This window comes from Oryza sativa, chromosome 3, assembly GCF_034140825.1.
Source record: "Oryza sativa Japonica Group chromosome 3, ASM3414082v1".
NCBI classification, from domain to species: domain Eukaryota; kingdom Viridiplantae; phylum Streptophyta; class Magnoliopsida; order Poales; family Poaceae; genus Oryza; species Oryza sativa.
The window spans coordinates 31,938,148-31,950,481 of NC_089037.1; the positions used below are offsets into that span (position 1 = coordinate 31,938,148).

At 45.1% G+C, this 12,334-nt stretch overlaps 1 protein-coding gene across 1 annotated transcript; it reads right to left on the reverse strand.

Moving 5' to 3' along the window:
• Positions 1-8,632: 8,632 nt before the first annotated feature.
• On the reverse strand, positions 8,633-10,651 carry LOC107277591 (uncharacterized). Its single transcript, XM_015774159.3, has 2 exons — positions 9,069-10,651; positions 8,633-8,856 (listed from the first exon to the last, which is right to left on the reverse strand). Exons 1-2 carry the CDS (start codon positions 10,536-10,538, stop codon positions 8,824-8,826), a joined length of 1,503 nt encoding a protein of 500 aa, XP_015629645.1. The 5' UTR covers positions 10,539-10,651; the 3' UTR covers positions 8,633-8,823.
• Positions 10,652-12,334: the final 1,683 nt, after the last annotated feature.

A 12,334-nucleotide genomic window follows, 5' to 3' on the forward strand; every position in this document is an offset into this window, starting at 1 on the left:
TTCTCGTCTCGTCTCGTCTCTCACCCTAGGTCACGTAGTAGTAGTACGTTACGTTTCCATCGCCCCAGGTATAGCAAAAATTAATACCGCCGCGAGCGCTCGCACAATCGCAATTCGCAAGCTTGTAACAGCGACGTTAACAGCGAGGCGAGGGAAGCGACCGGGCCGGCGGGGGCGTCGAACCCGAGGTTGTGTACGTATCACACGGTGCGGCCCGGGCAGCAGCGCGCACAGAGGCGGAATCGCGACGTGTCGAGCGGACGCTGGTGCCGGGTGCTTTTATGCCCACAGGCTAAGCGGAGACTAGCTATAAGCTAAGCTAGCCAGCGGCTGTAGCGAGCAACGCCCAAGCTCTCGTTGACGCAACAGGTAAGGTGGCTGTACGTAGGAGAGTACAGGATGGCTGCCTCTCTTCCCCCGGCCCGCCGGTCCAGCCGCTTCCCCGTCCTCGCCTCGACGCTGCCGCCGTGTTTCCTACGTACCCGACGCGTACGCACGCCGGGGCGCCGGGCCACACGGCGAGGCCGGTAGCTGGGGGAGCGATACGCTAGCTAGGCAGCCATGGCCGGACGCGTGCGTGTCGCCGGCTGGCAGGGGGGGCGTTCTTCCGGCCGGTCACAGTGCACGTCGCGTCGACCGGGACGGGGGGCATGTCGAGCCATCAGGTCGGCGGCGTCGCCTCACGTGACGGGTGGGGGGGATGGCAGAGGACAGAGAGGAGGAGGAGGAGAGGAGGGGGATCGATGAGCGCATGAGCTCATCTGCACAGTGAGCGGAACAACTACTACGCCCAGCACAGTAGCTGTAGCCTAGCACTGTCACTCCTACAGTGTGGCTGCCGCGCTGGGCCCACCACGTAACCCTCGGTCTCGCTCTCGATCGGGGGGTGTACTGTAGCTGCAATCAAAGTAGTTGCCACAACTTGAAGAGCGTACAGTACTTGCTAAAACCTAAAATTAATTAAACCGGTTAGTTTTAATTTGGCAAATTTGCTACAGTATATCTAAATCAAAACGTGGATTTTCCGAGAACACTATAAAAATATGGTAATTTGCTGAAGAACATAAACATCGATTATTTTATTGTTTTCATCCTATTTGATAGAAAAATATTTTAGGAGGCCCCTATCCCGCATATGTGAACGAAGGAGTATGTCTCAGTTCGAACTGATCATATCCCCGCCTCTCAATCTTTGTGCTCTCTCACTCAAACCCCTATTAGCAGGCAGCGAGGCGATGACATGAGTGGCGAGGAAGAAGAGGAGGGCAAAATAAACATTTCATATGCCTCATCTCTTCTCAATTAAGTGGATTTTACATTTTAAAGGCCGTGATGTTCTCCAGCAAATTATCACGTTTTTTAGTGCCCTAAGACAAAAGCTACATTTTTAACGGTGTCCACCAGCAAAGATCATGTTTTTTAGATGTTTTGTAGAAAATTTTTCCTTTTACTTTACATTTCTCATATTGAAGTTGAGGTTAAGTAGAAATTTCATAGGTGTTCATTTTGAAAGTTGATAAAACCCCATATCGTCACCGCCCAACTCTTTCTTTTAAACGCAATAATTTCATTGGATATTCTAGTTGGAGAATGGGGGAAATTCCAAAATTCTAAAGGACAAGCTATTTGACCCACATGAATTTGTGTGTGTGTGTGTGTGAGTAATATTCCAAAGCCTTGAGTATGTTGGGCCCTATTTAGATTCCAACTTTTTTCTTCAAACTTTCAACTTTTCCATCACATCGTTTCAATTTCTTCAAACTTCCAATTTTGATGTGGAACTAAACACAGCCTTGGTACTTTTGTACAGACATATGTTCACGCCATGACAATAGGTTAAAGCTCGAGGACTATTTCTCTTTGAAATTTTAAATTTCCTTTCCAACGCTAGCTAGCTACAACCTCTAGATATAGGCTCTAATTTGAAAATGCCCTAATTCTTGATGTGTATTGAGTATATGATATGGAGTTAATTAATTTGCAATATTAATTTGCACAAACAATGGTTACATATATTGAGCATGGTCACACCGTGATATATGCTGCTCCATCTTGTTCGGTATACTCATTTACACACACACGTGAGCTCCATTTTAAGTTTTAACACATAATTGGCGGATATAGCACGGGGTAAAATTACAATGAGTGCATGGTGAAATGCATAGGAAATTAAATAGAGCATAAGAATGCACGTGCAAAGAGAAATTCTACGGTCATTAAGAAAATACTTACTGGTAAAATACTAGATAACAAGTTTTATACTAGAAAATATGATACGATAAAGGATGGTAAAATTATGGCTCGCAAAATATAGCACGAAAAAAGAAACTGAACTAGCTGGTGCAGTAGGTGTCCCCATGCATTAATGTACTCCCTTGATAGTTGATAAAGAAGTACTCCAAGCACTCAAATGTAGCCTGTTGCGATGTCTGAGAAAGTAAGAATATATAGAGAGGTAGTAGTACGTGAGAAAGACATGGCCGGCCCATGTCCGTTTCAATTGCTATGTTTTGATTTGTTCTTGGATTCTCTTTATTTTGTGTACCAGTCCCATGCATGTCCTCTAAGATGCACTAAAAGTTGCGAAGAAGCAATCCCAACCATATCTTCTCATCAGTGTCATTTATTAAACTGTACTTATCAAGTACAATGTTAGGTAATTACGAATAAACCTGCATGGTCCTAAACTAATTCCATCTCATATGCATGTGATATGTTCAGAGCTTTAGATAACCGATAATGTCACTAGCTAAGCGTGTTACACCGGTCCACTGATCCACTCATGCTGATATATAAGTTCAATCACCCAACTGTGTGTTACACAGTGGACAAGACAAGTGACCACCGAGAGTGACGATATATTCAGGCTCACATATGGCAAAAGTGTAAAGTGGGAGGCAATGTCGGCACCACATAAAGGCCAGCCATATATGCATATATGAACTCGTGACAGAAAGTAGGACAAGATCGATGGAAAAGGGAGGAGGCGAGACCAGGTTGGGTATATAGCAAAGCGGAACAAGGCCATATCTATGCACACACACGCATGTGACACGCCCCTAGGTACAGGCTGTGTTGTTACAGTCTAGGCAAAGTCGAGTACCACGTTACATGCAGGAAAAAGGAGCAAAAAAAAAAAAAGGCCGGGTCGTAGTAGAGCTGTAGCCCCCTGTTGCTAGCTGGCCCGGCCGCGGCGGCACGATCGCCATGTAGGGAGCGGCATGTCGGGCCTCTCGCGGAGTCGCGGTTTGGCGCGTCGGGTGCGTGGCGATCCGTCCGTCCAGGCCGCGCGCGGAGCGGGGTCACGCGGCCTCCGCTGTTACGACGCGCGAAATTTCTCTGCGCGTTCGCGGCCGTGCGCCGCAGGCGGCCGGGTGGGTGGGGAGCCGTGTGCAGCGGGCGCGGGTGGGGGCGTGGCCGCGTGGGCGTCCGTGCTGGGAGCTTGCGTCGCGCTGCGCTGCGCTGCGCGGTCTGCGGGTTCCGTGGAGCCGTACCGTGCGCACGGCCGCACGGCGCGTCGCGGGGCTCGAAACGTGGCGCCGGTGGCAGGAGCGCGCATCGGAATCGGCGAGTTGCCTCCCAGCTCCGTGCAGCTGCGGTGCTGGCACTCACCAAGTGGACGCCGGCCACATCGCGTGCGTCGTCACCCCTCCAGGATCTGAAGTGGCAGAGGCATTGAGGAGTACAGTAGGAGTACTTCAGCTGGGCATGTATTCCCTCTCTCCGTAAAAAAAAACAACATCTTAGTACAACGCGACACATTATAATACTCTCTTTGTCTAATTTTAAATGCAGTTATGGTTTTTCGCGTCCAACTTTAACCGTTCGTTTTGTTTCAAAATTTTTTTTAAAAAATTAAAAACATAAGTCACGAGTAAAGTATTATTTATGTCTTATCATCTCATAACAACAAAAATACTAATTATAAAAAATTTTCAAATAAGATGGACGATCAAAGTTGGACGTTAAAACTTATGGTTGCACTTAAAATGGGAGTACAATGAATCTAAACATAAAGCATGTCCAAAATTATTGTAGAATGTGATACATCATAATACTGAAAGAAATTTGAAAATATACTTTATTTTTTCATATTTTGCATTTATATACCTGGCTGCGATTAATTTACAAAAATATACCCAATCCGCTGAACGGATGCGCGGGAGCGGAACCCGAGCCGGTCGCGCGGAACCGAGATGCGCGACCGAGCCGGTCCCACACAACTGGCCTGCGGGATCGAGTCGGTACCGCGGCGCCGATGCGCGGGAGCGATGGAGCCCATGGTAGGACGAGTGAACGCGGCGGTGCCGCAGAATGGCAGCGCGGGACCGACGCTGTCGCGCGGTTCCAACGCGCGGAACCGAATAGGTCGCGTGATCTTTGAGATGTGTTCTTCCCCTAATTTTTCTAACTCATCCGCGCGCACGCTTTTCAAACTCCTAAACGGTGTATTTTTTATAAAAAGTTTCTATACGAAAGTTGTTTAAAAAAATCATATTAATCCATTTTTGAAAAAAAATAACTAATACTTAATTAATTATATATTAATAGCCTGCTCCGTTTTCCGTGCAGAGGAGATCGGATCCAATTCGGGAAACCGAGATGGGGGCGGCATGTGGGAGCGCCGGTCCCGCACATCCGGCATGCGGGAGCGTTGCCGCGCTCACCACGCCCGCGGGACCAGCGTGGTACCGCATCCCCGGCCTGCGGGACCGGCTGCTCGTCCTCACTCCCGCGCAACCGTTCTGCGGATTGGGTATATTCTTGCAAATTAGTCACAGCCAGGTATATAAATGCAATATATGAAAAAATAAAGTATATTTTCAAATTTCTTTCTCATAATACTAGGTTATATTTTTTTGACACAGAGGAAGTAGGGGGCTAGGGGCTAACCTGCCTAGTGCATCCTCTGTCTAAAAAAAAGATAAACCCTAACTATAAACCTAAACGCGTGTATGTCTAGATTTACAAGTTAGAATTGAATATTTTTTTAACTAAGGGAGTATGAGTCATTCTTGCCACATTTTTTCTTTAGTCTCATTGGCACGGGTCAACATAGGAAAAATCTTGCCACAAAATATATCTATGAACTAAACAAGCATCTTAAACTTGTCTAACTAAGGCTGAGTTCGGCACTTAACTTTCTAACACACTCCTCTCATTTTCCTCGCGCACGTGTTTTTTTTTAAAAAAGTTCTTTACGAAAGTTGCTTTAAAATCGCATTGATCCTTAAAGGCTAATACTCCGCTTCGTTTTCTGTGCGGGAGGTGGAGTCTTGGTGTGCCAACCTTAAGCAAGTTGTGAGTGCCAACCAAACAATGTTGTAAACTAAGAAGTATCATAATCTAAAAAATGCTAAGTTTTCTATCTTGTAGTTCATTTTTTGATTCTATAGCTACTGTTAGTAAAATCTAGATAAAAATATTAACTGTTTGAGAGAATTGAAGATTCTGGAGAAGTTGCAGTTACTATCAGCTCTCCAAACAAGATCGTTAATTGACCGTTAGTAGATTTAGCGCTCCTTTTTGGGAACATTTAGACGCTAGATTTGTTGCGTTCAGGAAATTACAATGTTGTAAAAATGCATATTTCGAGAGCTCGAACGTTATTAGTAGTATAACAATTAAGGCTAACAACATACTACAGTATTAAAAAGCTCGGCGAACCACCTGTTTTAGTTTCCAGCGTTCATAACATTGTCGGAATAAATCTCCAGTCAATACACAATCAGTAAAAACACACATTCGCGCGCGCACACAAGAACTATATATCTAATCGATCTTTGTTCAAGATGATGGAAATCCAATCATCTCAAGCGAGCTAATCATATGCATGAGCCGTATGAGTATGACACACCATCCGTGGAGAAGAACTGGGAATTGATATTATCCCATCTCCACACAAGGCATGTCACTAGATTATTGTGCGATCAACAAGCAAAACGTTGGTTCACCGGCAAACCTGAGCTGAGGCACGATTCGTTCCAGCACGACCCAGGACGGCAGAGGTCGAGGCGCCGCCATAGCTGATCAGGACTCGGTCGACGGTCCTGATTTCCGCCTTCTTCGGGGGAAGTCGATTGGAATTACTAGGTGTGTTGGGCTGGACATTTGGGCGTACATATGGGCCAGCAAATGGGTGGCTCCGTGGCTGGGCTTCTGTTTCGTCGCGTCGGTCGTTGGGCCGTAACATTTTCGGATGGTTTTGTGCAACGCGGGGATCGGATATTCGGAGGAGGCCATGCGGCGCCAGCAAATGCGACGATTGCTACGTCGTCGTCGACGGCGGCGGCGTGCGTGCGTGCGTGCTTCCCTGCGGGACGTCGTAGTGCGTGGCGCTACGTACGACTGCACGATCCCTCCCTAGTCCTGGGCTCTAAAACGTGGCACGGTGGCTGGCAGGAGCGCGCGTCAGAATTGCCTCCAGCTCGACAAAGCGATCCGGAGAGGCGTGGGTACTGACTACTGAGTAGGAGAGTGATTTTTGTGAACTAGTGATCCGACTCCCACAGCAGGGCTGCTGTTTTCCTTTTCTTTTCCATTTTTTCGCGAGGAAGGGTTGATGTTAGATCAGGCGCAGATTAACAGATTTAGCTAGTTCTCCCAATAGGACATGTTTAGTTTTTTTTTTCTTTTTCCCCAATAGGACATGTTTAGTTTTTTTTTTCTTTTTCTTTTATGGATTCTAGTATATGCCGAGGTTAAAATGCAATTAGTTTCATATATATGTTTGGATGATAGTATATACTTAGTTCACAATGCCATGCCTAATTATGTGTCAGGCTAATTATGTGTTATAGAGACCATGAGACTTGACTCGAGGATCAACTTGGAAATCCTGAACGTTGATAGCAAACTGGAGGGGCACAGCACCAACGCTTGTTTAGCACAATCCCACGAAAGATGATCAACACGTAGGTGAAGGTAAGATGATCTGGGCCTCTGGGGCCATCCCTGGCACCAAAATCGAATCGATGTCCTCGTCTCCATAGGATGTAGAAACTATAACTTCTTAAGTATTCTCACAGTAAAAGAGGGAGCATTGATTCAAGACTCAATTACAGAGCAAGACAATCAAAGCTAAGCAATAAACTTTAACAGTTCGTCTACGACAGAAATGCAATTCATCAAACTATTGCTGCCTCTTCAACAGATTAGCAGCAGCTTCCTACACAACCAAATTATAGCCCATGTAGTCCATGAATTGCTGTTCTGTAGATTATTTACTACAGAGTGCTGACAGCTGAATGAATCCATTCCAAATTATAGCCCATGTATTCCATGACTTGCTGCTTTGCATATTATTTACTACAGAGTACCGACAGCTGAATGAATCCATTCCATTGGCCACTGAATGAATAACTAGATTAACCATTGATATTTTAGACAAAGTCTGACATTTTCAAGTGGAAATATGGTACTAATGTTATGGTAACAAAATAATATGCTAGAAAATCTGATCAAATATATCAATGACTAGTATGCTAGAAAATACATGTTGCGTTGCCTAGCATTATTAACACCACCATCACTGGTGCAATAACTTATCATAAATAAACCCCTTCTTCCAACAAACTTACCAAGCAACGGCTGAAGTAAGTAACCATATTTCACACAAATCTTTGTTGTTTGAAGAAAATCTTGAAACCAAACCTTTGCCACTTGATAGAACATTTCCAGTATCAGCATCCACAAATTATACACTTTGTGAAACTAGATGTTTCTGTGAGGTTCCAAAAAACAAGAGGTAGATCTGACTGAGCTAAATTAAAGAGAAATATATCTGTGGCTTAGCTAAGATTATATAGCCTTGATCCAAACAATAAGAAAAATATCTATACACAAGGATTGATAACAAGTTTAAAACCTGAGCTCCACAGATAGAATATATTGCATTGTAATCTTAAGATATAAGAGCCACACAGATACTGATAAACCTAAGCTACTCTATGTAAGTTCATTGACTATCTAGAACTAATCATGTGTGATATTGCAGGTCCTAAGAGAGTAAGATAGATGCCTCTTTAAACCGTTCGTGTTTGCTCGCACATATTTTATACATATATCATGTAAGTAAACTAGTGCTCCTGCCTCTAAATGTAATTAAGTGGCTTCAGCAGCTATTCTGCAGGTATTGGTGTAAGAAAATTCCAGCATTGCAATACATGTCCGAACAAAGGAAAATGATTAATTAACCATTAGACAATACACCTCCTGCTCAGCTGCTTGATGCAGCAGGTGTCTGTGCACGGCTACTTCGCTTGCTGCTTGGCGAAGCAACTAGCTGCGGCAGCATAGCATCCAAGCACCAATCTATCATGAATGCACCCACAGCACACAGAAGCACTGTCGAATCAATCATACAAACATCCACAGATATTATGCACTATCCAATGGATCTATCTATGTTCAAGAATCAAGATGATTGATAATGCAATTATACAAATCAACCAAAATCATGAGGCAGATACGAGTATCACACCATCTGCAGAGGAAGCACATCAAACTGAAAACGCTATAAGATTGAGCATGAGCCTTCTCGGAGGGAGGCATGTGAGTTCTAGCGAAAGCGTTAAAATGAAATAACCAAATAAATTCATGCTCCTTCAGTGCATCAAGATTAAGCAATCAATGAGCAAGCACATACTGGTAACGATAAACATTAGTAGTACTAAAGAGACATGCAGGCTGTAGCAAAACAAACCCAGCTTGTGAACATAAAACATGTCATTCAGAATCTGATCTCCTAATCAGCAGCCTGGCGAAATAAAAATAAAAGAAGTCTAGCTGGCTCCCACACCACACGAATTACTTCTCTGATCTCTATTTCTGCATGCTCTTCCACTCGCTCCATTGCTGGCCAACAAAAGAAGAAGACAACTCAGATGAATTGTACACACTGCTAATGCCATAACATGCTTGCTACAGTTGTAAGCAAGACAATTGAGTAATTGTAGTAGCACAACATTGAGCACTAAAATGAAGATGACAAAGCAGCAATATCAGCATGTATGAATTGCAAATATTCAAACAAATTAAGCTTGTGTGTATGAGACAAAACGGATTACCTGAGCACACAACCCTAGGAATTCACTTGGGCAAATTAGCATCAGTATATAGTCCTCATTCAACTTCCTCTTGCCTTTGCCACAACCAGGAACCTGAACATGACGGTCAAGGTATCTGAAGAACTCAGAGCCAAACAAACGCTGCGGAACAATCATATCTGGGGGAAAAGAAAGAGGGCTGGACTCGAGCCTCATGCTTCTCATGTCGAAGCGGCACATGTGGTGCACCGCAGGTTCCCCACATTCGCTGATTGGCCCCAACAGTGAACTGGACAGCGTGAAGTAGAGGGCATTGTCTTCATCTTCCTCCTTCCTCAGGAAAGGGTAGACTGGCTGAGTCTCCGGCAATCCATTCTTCTTGAAGTCCTCCAGCTCCCACAGACTTCCCAGGCTGAGCTCCACATCCTTAGTCCATCCCCAAGAGGCCGTGTCCAGCGTCCACACTGTCATGGTCTTTTCATCCACCGGCATAGAATCTTCGAAGGAGATGGAGACGAACTTGATCGAGCTCCCAGAGGTGCAACCCATGGTCCGGTATATCTCCGCCGGCGCAGTATCCGGCATGTCCAGGGCGTCACACTCGCACCCATGGGGCAGCTCGATGAAGCTGAAGTTGACGTGGTAGCTGTCGAAGAGGTCGCTGCAGCGGCAGCACAGGACGCCCTTCGTGAGGTCAGCCCAGAAAGCATGGCTTGTGGACGTGAACTTGACGTGGTGGCGGAACTCCGATGGCGTCTTCCCCTCCGGGAAGACGGGCTCCTTCAAGTGCCACGGCTCAATGGAGGGACCCGGGGTGTCACGCAGCAGCAGAGGCGGTTTCTCCGACGATGGCGGCGGCGGCCACAGGCAGAGCACATCACGGTGGTAGTAGTTGCATCCTTGTTCTTCTTTCTGGTACTCCAAATTCCGCGCGAAGAGTACAAGGGTGTACTCGTCGCCGTAGCGCACAGGGAGAGGGTCGCACGGGTAATAGGCCTGGCAATAGGGATGAGCAGATACATGGGGTATCATGGAGAGCGACCGGAGAGTGGCATCGTAGATAAGGTAGTAATTGTCACGAGCGAAGGAGTAAGACACGGCGAGGATGATGAGGTTCTTGTCCGCGATCTCGACGTAGCCGGTGACACACGAGGCGTGTACGATCCCGTGAAGATCCATCTTCAGGCAGCCAGTTTGTTCCGTGAGCTCCTCCTCTATGATGGAGCGGATGACCCCGTCGTTTGCAGTGATGGCCAACTCTGATTGATCCAGGCCCGCGTCGCCGTCGGCGAGGCGCACATATAGCTTCAGACACTCCGCCATCAATTGGCCATACTTCTTCCCGGCTCCGTAGTTCTTGTTCGTAAAATCGACGACCTTCCACCCTTTTGCTGTTGGACCGATGCAAAATCTGTAGTCCGACACGTTTGGATCCAGCAGGACCCAGGAAGGCCATGGCGATGACGGAGGCGGAGACCGAGACGCCGCCATCGCCGAGGATTGCGGTAGAGGAAGGAGGGGGGAGGGGAAGGAAGGGGAAGGAGGCGGAGATTAGATGTGTGCACGGTGAGATTTGATGGGGGAATACTTGAGAGAAACTCCCTCTCTTAATAAAATTGGTCGATCCGGAAAAAAAAAAGGGACTAGCTACAGTTATAGTGCCATATTTTTTACCAAAATATAGTCGGCATGTGTTTATATTGTAAGTCTCTAAATTATATATATAATTTTAGTGTATTTATAATGTAAGTCTTAAAATTACATATGTAGGTCTTAAAATTACATATGTCAATCCCAAAATTATATATGTAAGTGGTGTGCAAGTGGGGTGTAACTACCGTGTAAATTTATATAAATATATAATTTACAACAACAACCAAAGTTTAAAAAACATAACAGTATGCATCTATGGCAGAGTGTCAGAACCAATCACCGACATGAAAAAAAAAGTAAAGCCTGTGTGCTGATGCCCCGTGAGCACGAATCTTCATACCAATACTAAGGCTCAAAATTCGACTGCGTTTATGGGAAAAATCTGTCGCCATAATTATAGCCAATCTGAAAAAAAAAACTTGAGAGAGATGGTGCGATTTTGCACGGTGATACGATCATACGAGTAGTAGAAAGAAAAGAGGGCTGAGTCGTTAGATTTGGGTTGTCACGGATGTCCGATTAGCGGACGGTGGATGTGTGCTGTAAATAAAGAAACACATAAACAAAAGCGGAAAATCTATTTCGAGAGCGCTCTCGGTTTAGCTCTATAGCACGAAGCATCTCACAGCCGTCTGATCGTGCACGTCGTCATGGCGTCCATCCACGTGGATGTCTTTTTCCTCTTCAAATAAAGTTCTCTCAAATTATTTATCCGATCTACAATCCAATTACACCATTGTGTTCGTTACAATTAAATCTTCACAATAAGATCTTACATGATTATATTACGATGAAAAAATATTTATATTTGTAAATTACTTTTATTATATATAAAAAAGTTACTTTTAGATTTGACTAAATTATTTCTTAGACATATAAATGTAAATTCAATAAAGTCTAAAAGTAATTTGCATATATTATAAAAGTAACTTAAAACAAAACGGAAGTAACTTTGTCACGACATTAAAAGTAAATTATGTCAGGATTATGGATACCACATACCTAATAGTAGTCGACTACATCTCAGCAGGACCCACCACATACCATATCTTATACGGAAACAACCTTCGGATATAGGAGGAGTTACGCATAAGGAAGGATGACTAGAGTTCTACATGGAAACGACAAGGACTACTCGGATTGTATCCATATTGGTTTCCCTAGTTCTACTTGGATAAGGGGACACCTATGGGTATAAATACAAGGCCTCCTAGGAGGAGAGGGGAAACAGATAATCGACACACCCACCACAATCTACAGAACAACAGAAGCCACAACATACAAGCCAACATAGGCCAAGACAAGACGCCGGCAGATATCGACTTCAGGGATAAGCACGGTTAGTCCCCTATGGTGTCTCTGGATACTGTCAGGAGAGACGAAAGCGCTATCTCTGATCTCGCCGGGCACGGATTCGAGGAGGAAGACTACCCTCTTGTCGACTACGAGTCAGAACTTCAGACCGCCATGTCGACAACAGTTAGATAGGCTACCCCACATATTATACTGGTGTGATTATGGTGAATAAAGAGCAACACCGGCTCCGGCCAACAGGATGTAGGGTTATTACCTGACAATTCAGGGGCCCGAACCTGTATAAAAATCCTCGTCCCCATCTCTTTTACCTCAGTCTC

Excerpts from the sequence above, each read along its gene's own strand:
- LOC107277591 (XM_015774159.3), bottom strand. The coding sequence starts at position 10,538 with ATGGCGGCGTCTCGGTCTCCGCCTCCGTCATCGCCATGGCCTTCCTGG. Across the intron at positions 8,857-9,068 it reads TCCTAGGGTTGTGTGCTCAG|CAATGGAGCGAGTGGAAGAG; the intron begins GTAATCCGTTTT and ends TTTGTTGGCCAG.